Raw genomic sequence first — 9,038 nt, 5'->3', positions numbered from 1 at the left:
TTTTACCTTATCTTTTTTATGTTTATTTTCTTTTCCTGTTTTATATTTTTAAATTTATATTGGATGTAAGCTGGGACCGTGGTTCACAATTTCGTTCCACCTCATGTACCACATGTGATGCGAATGACAATAAAGTTTCCTTGAATCCTTGAATCCTTATGAGCTTTGAGGATGATCCTGTTTTCAGTTACGTGAGGAGGCAGACAAGCAGGCAAACCCAATCAGATTTACAGCCCAAGATGTTCTGTTGCATTAAAACAATTTTAAAATCCACTTACTCTTAAGTAACTGAAAACATTGAACTAAACACAGATTTCTGAAAAGCAATAGTTCAGATCTTTTGAAGCAGGGATCTTTGGAAAAGTAGATATTTTATAAAAACATAAAGTTTAATTTTCATCTAATTGGAAAATGAACAAATGCAAATGCTATTTTATTAATAGCCTCAAATAATTTCCTGTTACATGGTCAAAATTATATGAATATTTGCCAGCGCAAATAGCAGCAGCAGCTAGCTGTAGCACTTTCCGAGCAGCTCTGAGCACATCCTGCAGAAATCTGTAGGAATACCCATGTAATGATAAATTTGTGTTTTTATTTATTGGTGCACAGCACTTTGGTCAACGTTGTTCTTTTTAAAGTGCTTTATAAATAAAATTGTATCATTGTATTGTATCTATATAAAAAATGATTCCATGAACATCCTGTGAAATATTTCATTTGAGTTGTTTAAGACAGCTTTGGCTCCACAGCAACCAGCTGTTAGCTCATCAATTGAGTCAGAATTAAATTATGTTTTTCCAAATTGAAGTCAAAGAGCCACCTACAACAGGTAAGATATTAATTGTTCATTACCTTTCCACAGAACTCAGATTAAATCCCTCATTGCAGAGTGATGTGGTTGTGGCTGAAGCTTCTTACAAATAAAAGGATACCACTTCCTGATAAGGGCCACTTTATAAAGGATTTATTAATGCTCTATAAATAGGATATTTGTGAGTTTGTAAACACTTTATAAAGCATTAATTATCACCTATGAGGTGGTTATAAAACACTACATATACACAGAAGAAAGTGATGAACTTTTATTCATGTCTTCATAATTTAGATCTCAAATATCTGTGAGCATGGGTAGACACAAAGTTTGTCATGAACAAAATTATTTAGTTTAAGTAGCAATAAATTACATTTACCTGAATTAATCAAAGCGCAGGACTTGATCTTGTCAAATACTAAGCCTACTTCAGTGTATGAGCAGAGTTTTATAACTTCTATAAACAATTGTATATGATTTTTATAGTTTTTACAAATCATGAATAACCTATTTATCAATGAATAATTTATAAAATAATCTTTATTAGATATAATAGTAAAAGTTTATCAGCAATATGTAGGTGAATTTATTAGGAGGACATTAGCCTTTTTATAATTACTTAATGACTTTGTTTTGTTAGAATAACTTTTTCAACACCTATTAATTTATTCAGGGTAGAAAGTTTCTATGTGCATGGAGGCCATCACAAACTACCCTGCCCTGAAGATTCATATTTTCATGAGCCTTCACCTCAAATAGCAGCAGCGATATTACTTTCAGATATGATTTTCAAGCAACCATGCAATCCTGATAAACCCTCCACCAGCACTGCCCAGAAACTCATTGCGGCCGCAGAATATGCTGTAGGAAATTGTAAACCAGGGACATGGAGCATAAAGGCCCATTTCAAAGTCTGCTCTCACACATAAATCCCCTGGCATCATCTTTTTTGCCCCCCCCCTCTCTCCTACCGCAGCCTCCTTTTTTCTCCAGCCATTTCCCCTCATTACAGGCCACAGAGAGTGCAGCGGAGTGAGTGGCCGGCAGCAGAACATTACATCTCAAATGAAAACAACTCACCACCTTCGTCCCTACAGCCGATGCATCAAACGAGACATGCATCTCAAGCTGCATTCCCTAATGGAGCCAGCCGGAGATGCTGAGGATATCGAGTGACTGAGGCGTCAGCGTGTGGTGTTATGAGTGAGCGCATTTCAGACTACGAGCAGGAGCAAAAGTTTGTTACAAGCTGGTCGTTTAATTAAACTTCTGCCTTTTACGAATGCACTGTTGTTACAGGAGCCGTACTGTACGTGTGTCACTATGTGGCTGGAAATGAATCCTCCATCCTCCATTCTTCTCTAAAGAATCTCACAAATCTAACAAGGATGGCCATATGAACGACCTGTCTGGCAGTCATCTGACACATTTTATGTTCTCAGATTTCTCCCATCTGAAAGCCCTTTTTTTGAAGCCATGACAGCTGTTTCTTTTTTCTTATTTCTCCCTCAGGTTAACTTTAAATATTATTTCCTCATTAACTTGGCAAATGTGCTACTATGGTAAGCCATTATGCAAACAGAAATGCACGAGTTTTATTAACGCTGCAAATCCATCTGCTTATTTACACAGCTGAGAAATCTGAATATATATTGATAAGCTAATTAGATGAGTCATGTAGTGACTGATGGTGTCTCGCTGGTAATCTTCTCCCCTGCGCTCTGTCTTTCTGAGTGACAACCAGCCACTAAAAGCATGTCCGATACATTTTTTAACAGAACGTCTTAAATCCACAAGCTCACGTCTTTCAAGATAAGTTCACAAGTAGCAGATTGTCACGACTATCAGTGTGAAGACAGTGTATCTGCAGCAGTTTATCTGTCTGCTACAAAGACCAATTCTTATCACACTCTGCCATAAAAGGCAGGCAATAATGTAATTCCCTATGTGCCTGTGTTGGTCTGTTAGCAAAATATCTCATGAACCACAATGAAACTCTCAGAAAGTAGTCACTGGATGTACATCTCTAACTCGTTAACTTTTAGAGTCAATTTAATTCAAGATGGCCACCACAGCTAGTCAACCTCAGCAAGCAAAAAACTGGCTGAAACTCAATCAGATTTACAGATATTGAGCTAATATTGGGTGTGGTAGTAGCTGAGAGTCATCCCCAACACATAATCTGAGTTCTAACAAGGCAGTGCACAATAAGCATTCTTTCAAGAAATACTGGTTTCATTTTTTAGAATTATTTAAAGCACATATATGAAAAAATATGTAAGGTTTGATGTTTCCAACAGCGATGTTTGACCTCAGAGTCATAGGTCATAGGTCATCTGCCGTCTTCGTCTTCTTTTTTCCATTTCATGGGTGGGTGGGAGCACTGAGAACGAGAGTAGACCGTTTGACCTAAATGATGCGAAATCAGCGACTCTTTCAGAAGGAAGGGCTGCGAACAGCATGTCCTCACCAATCAACAGCTTTGTGACTTGTAAGTGATAATTGCAATCCAGCAAGGAATCGAACCAAAAATAGTTAGGCTCCTTTTTTTTTTCCAACTCTTGTGATAAATTTGAACTGCAGAGCAGGTGGAGAACTGATGAGGCTCAGATAAGAGTTTGATTCACATTCACCAGTTTGATTAAAACTATTCAGTAAAACATTTTAGATAAAGCAGACAGCATAGTGTATTAAGGTCACTGGTCCAACTCTCAGTTTTAGTTTTTATTCACAAGGGAATTCTCTCTTTTTTGCAAAATAAGGTGTGAATGCTGAGTGCTGAATGCCTTTGCTGAAGAAGCTGAAACTGAGTGTTTAAAGCTAAAAGAAGCAAAACTGATGTTAAAAATAGTGAAAACTGTAGCTAAATGCTAAAGGGTAATAAGAAGACAAAAATAGAGTAAGTATGCTGAAGCAGATTTCGAAAAGCACACTGTTTTTGAAAGAAATGAAGAGATTTGAATGTGTTTATATGTGTAATTTTCTTTTAAATAAAGTTAAATATTTTGAAAAGTTACAAAAGCCAAAAGACATATCATACCATTCCTAATGGAGCTGAACGTTTGGATTTCTGAAAGGTTAAATTAGCACAATGTGTAAAAGTAATCTGACTGAAAAAAAAAACAAACTATAAACAGGAAAACAACAGCATGAACGCTGACTCAGCAAGAGGAAAGCTCAACTGGAAATTCCTCACAGAAATGCTCCATAATTGTTTTTTGCGCCACAATCTTTCTCTCCTCTGTCAGGCAGCAGCACTAACCACTGAACCACTGTGCAGTAAATGTCATAATACTTGATTTTATTTGCTTTTCACATCGCATAGCTCAATAATCATTTATAATACAAAAGGCTTTTTAGATTAGCTGTCCTTAATCAAAGATGGAAGAAATTTGGTTTAGCAGTCAGCTCTTGTTTGCCCACTGGTTGCAGCAATAAATACTGTAAAATGTATAGAACTTTTAATTTGAACATCCATATTATTCTGTCACTGACTGAGTTTAGGAGAAGATGATGACTGCTAAAAACAGTAGAAAGAGTAAATGTTTGCTCAGAAACCAAAATGTCTTGTTTGTTAAAAAAAAGAAAAAAGTTTGAGTGCAAAAACAACATCCAAACAGATGGTCTGTCTCCCTTTTTTTTCTTCGAGAGGAAATTGAAAAGCAGACTCTACATGTAACCCTGTTCTTTGCTGATAGTTAATGTGACCGTGGCTGACAGGAAGCCAATTGTCAGATGAGACCAGAGTGCCTGGAAGGCAGGTCAGCAGCAGGCTGGACTCACTGGGTAAAATGGCCACAGGCAATCATTGACCACCTCATATATTGTGAATCAATATGGCCCAAACAAGAACGAGCTACTGGAAAGCTGTGTTAGGGATAGGTCATCGATGCACATAAACATCCTGTGTATGCTGTAGTACATTTAAAAAGGGCTTGACAGTGGTTTTAGTATGTGGTTGATGTTAATCAGCTAAAAAGAAAATAAATGATAAAATATCATGTTGATGTCAATAAGAGTGTTAATCTTAAGCCTTAAGGGAGAAGGATGCTAGATGAGGACATCTTCTATTGATTATCAGTGACGTAAACACAGGGTGTGAGCTGCAGAAAAACACAACTCAGCTGATGACACAGACTCTTTTATGCCAAACAACAACAACAAATGACATGTTTTACTCTTTAAATAATTAAATACGTGTCTGTTGTTTCAGTGTTAACTGCAAAAAAAAACCCAACTTATTTAGAAGTTTGTATAAAACGTTTTATTTTACAGTTTGTTATATTTGCCTGCTACTGGTGGCATAAATGTGTTTGACCGTGTGTCTATGTGTCTGTAGTGTTAGCAAAATATCTCAGAAAGCACCGGATGGATTTTACTGAAACTTTTAGTAGGTATTCATTGGATGTACATCTAAAACTGATGAACTCTTTACTTTAACATTAACTGTTTTCAACAAGTTATCTATCTATCTATCTATCTATCTATCTATCTATCTATCTATCTATCTATCTATCTATCTATCTATCTATCTATCTATCTATCTATCTATCTATCTGTCTGTCTATCTGTCTATCTGTCTGTCTGTCTGTCTGTCTGTCATTTTAACAGTAGATTGGTTCATTTTAATGTTTGCATTTGATGCTCTCTGGTTGACTGACTCCCACCATTATGCTGAAGATCAATCTATCATTATCACTCACAGCCACTTTTCTTTTTCTTTTTTTTTCTTTTTCTTTTTTTATTTTTGCCTTGTTAAGAGAATGGATAGGGAATTCTTCCATTCTTGTCAGGAAATGCATCAGAGTTTATTGCAGTCTGCCCCCAGTGAGGGCTCATCTGTCTCCCAGCTCTTTGTTGCATGCTTCACACCTTAATAGCACTCTGAATCCCAGGGACTCCAGCAAACAATCGCACTGAGAGGCACACAGCTTATCTAGACATCGTGTACATTTCTAGTTTTCTATTTTGAGAAGACTTTGCACTCATGTTCTTTATACTGAATTTTTAATGTCTGTTGGATGTTTGCTGAAAGATAAGAGCAAAAAAAAACAATGGAAAACCAAGTGTATTTCTTTGTGCTATCACTCTTATTTGTGGTTTAATAAACCCCTTAACTGTTCCTCCTTAACCTAGTTGTGTGCAGAAAATGTGTAACAAGAATGAAGGGGCACAAAAACCAGAAAAGGTCAGGAACCAAGCTATGGCTCGTAGAGTTAGAAGTGTGACAGCTTTTTAATTTCCACTTTCATTCGAGTCACTTGCAGAGCCAATGTGTCACCGAAGCCAGCATTTGGAAAATCCCAGTCGGTTCCCCCAATGATCCCCAATACACCAAGGTAATTTTCCTGCGTCTGAACACCAGCAATCATAGATTGAAAATATCTCAAATAAGTGAGGAGAATCACTTGCCTTAATTAGTGTAAGAATAACCTTCTGTAAGTTATAAACTGCAAATGAGGTAACTGTAAGAAAGAGATTTGATTGTTTAAACCAAAATGTAATTAGTAATGATTTAACACTTAGCCAGACTTTTTTGCAATCTTTTAATCAGCTGTTCTTCAGGATTTCTGAAGATTTTTTTGCTTTTTTTTTTACCTTGGCTGCTTATTCACTTATATTCTGTTCAGTTTTTGAAAACCGACCATCAGGGAGCACAAGCCAGTGTGACTCTCGTGACGATTTTAAGCCCGGGTAAATGGTGAGGGTTGTGTCAGGAAGGGCATCCAACATAAAACACTTTTGCCAGAACAAACATGTGAGCTCATCCAAGCTTCACCATACTGGATTGGTCGAGGCCCGGGTTAACAACGACCGCCAACTGGTGCTGTTGACAAACAGGGAGCCAGTGGAAATTGTGCTGCTGTTAGTCAAAAACCACGAGGAGGGAAATGTGCCAGAAGACAGAGGGAGAAGAGGAAAGGCAAGAGTGTAGGACTGAGGGTAGCAACTCTAAACGTAGAGACAATGAGAGGCAATGGTAACTGGCTGACACGACGCAGAGGAGGAAGGTAGATGTATTATGTGTGGAAGGGCAACAAGGCTCACAGCATTGGGGCAGGGTTTAAGCTGTTTTACTATGGTGTGGATAGGAAGAGAAATGTAGTAGGGGTGGTCCAGAAGGAGGAGTTAGCAAGGAATGTAGAAAAGAGTGTCAGACAGGGGCATGATGGATAGGATTAGGAATGAGGTCATCAGAGTTACAGCACAGGTTGAACGACTGGAGATAAAGTTAGAGAGGCCAGACTGAAGGTTTGGACATGTGCAGAGGAGGGACAGTGGGTATATTGGTAGAAGGATGTTAGAGATGCAGCTGTCAGGAATATATGTATGCAGTAAGAAAGGGCATGGAGGTAGTTGGAGTGAGGACAGAGTTAGACGGAGGAGGATGACTCGCTGTGGAGACCCCTGAAAATAAACAAGTGAAAAAACAAACAAATAAAACCTTTAAACTATGGAAAGACTTTTAGAAAACCTGACAGAAATATTGATCCATTTTAAACAATTACAACAAGGTCTGACCATCTGTAAGCAATATATAAAGAAAAATAGAATAATTAAAAACTTTTACACTGTACACTATATTTAGCATTTCAAAAAGAAAAACACAATAGGTTGTTTTTCAACTATAAAAGATAGTTAAGTAAAATATTTTATCTTGTTTGTTGGCTGGACTGTTTTATTTACTTTTAGGACTTTGTGAAACACCCATAAGATCTTATGAAGATAAAAACTATGAATGTTTTTATGCTCTATATCTTAAAACATATATATTTTTAATTGCACACATTTTCTGTAGGTAAACAGATTTTTTTATGGTTAAATTAAAACAGTTTTATTGTGCGGTGATTTTTACCACAGGTGACAGGTGCGTTTATTTTTGAGTCTATGCTGTAAAACAAGTCAAATCGTGTTTGCTGCGCGTGTCTGCGCATTTCCAACGCAGGGAGTCGCTTCATGAGTCTTGACCTTTGACCGTTTTGCGTCATGAGCTGCTTGAACCAATCGCTGAGCTCGTTGTTGGAAGGTGCTCAAATTTCTCGGAGGTTCTCGCCAACATGGTGAGTGGGAGCCGCTCGAACTAAAAGTTGTATAATATTAACAGTGTCGGCTGAAGTTAAAACAAACTTTACATCCTATTTTATTTCCCATTATGTGAAAAACCCGCCTGTTTGGCTTTATTGGGAAGTAAAACGTCGCATTGCTTCAGACCACGGGTTAGCACGTCGTGTTAGCATTAGCGGCGTATTATACTTACTGTCATGGCACAGACTATGACCTGGAAGACTGAAGCTATATTAAAAAGCGTGAGTAGCAGGAAAATAACACGAATTTTGCTAGGTATTGCATTGTGCTATTGTGTACTTTTAGCACTGTGCAGAACCTGCAGTCAGGATAGGCTTAAATACGTCCACGGTTTCGTTTAACTATTCTTTTCCAGCGTTTAGTCGGATCCTGTAGTCATTCATTAAGAAAATTAGCAGTTGTCTTTGTTAGGAACCATTATTATGAAGGTTTTTTTTATTTGTTGCTTGTATTGGTACCTAAAAAAACCAGAGTGAGCTGGACAGCAGCAGTTATTGCCTTAATCTTTTCAATGTCTATTCAAATAACTTACTTACCATATTTGTTTGACTTAGTTTTAAATTTTGTGCACTAAAACATTGACAGTTTTTGTCACATTGATTTGCAAAGTTTTAAGATTTAATACAATCTAAGATAACAGTTTTTCCATAAACTCAACGTTCGTGCTAAATGTTTACCATTGACTTTATAAACAATGTTTTATTGAGTTTTTATTAATTACTTTATCAAATATAAGATATTCACTCACCCATGTAAGCTTACATGGCTTTTTTTTCTTTAAAGTAAATTCATAATAATAAGCTGGAGGTTTTGATTTTGTCAGTCCAACCTTTTATAACTACGATAAAACAATAATAGTTTAACTAATAAAGTAGATATTTGCTTCGTTTTAAATAAACATGTGAAATGTTTTATTTAGTTTATTGATTTTGGTATTAGAACTTAAAAGTTAAATTCACATTGTTCTTATATATATATATATATATATATATATATATATATATATAGAGGTGGGGCACGTTGGCGAGCGCCTGGTGGCCGAGCTTTCACCCATGGAGCCCGGCCGGGCACAGCCCGAAGAGGATACGTGGGTCCCCCTTCCCATGGGCTCACCACCTATGGGAGGGGCCAAAGGGGT

General features: G+C 37.1%; 1 protein-coding gene across 3 annotated transcripts in view; it reads left to right on the top strand.

The window, feature by feature from the left end:
• The first annotated feature begins 7,765 nt into the window (after nt 1–7,765).
• The window catches only part of prpf40a (PRP40 pre-mRNA processing factor 40 homolog A), a 16,145-nt gene continuing 14,872 nt past the window's right edge, over nt 7,766–9,038 (top strand). For 2 of the 3 annotated variants that reach the window (XM_017424391.3, XM_017424390.3), the window contains exon 1: nt 7,987–8,121. In XM_017424391.3, coding sequence (XP_017279880.1) covers nt 8,077–8,121 — 45 coding nt within the window. In that variant the 5' untranslated portion in view covers nt 7,987–8,076. Of the gene's footprint in view, nt 7,876–7,986; nt 8,122–9,038 lie in introns of those variants that run through there. The other variant, XM_017424393.2, reaches the window with a different exon arrangement.

Source organism: Kryptolebias marmoratus, linkage group LG6 (genome assembly GCF_001649575.2).
Source record: "Kryptolebias marmoratus isolate JLee-2015 linkage group LG6, ASM164957v2, whole genome shotgun sequence".
NCBI classification, from domain to species: Eukaryota; Metazoa; Chordata; class Actinopteri; order Cyprinodontiformes; family Rivulidae; genus Kryptolebias; species Kryptolebias marmoratus.
Note: the sequence above shows the minus strand (reverse complement) of the source record. Positions and strands in the feature narration are given on the sequence as shown.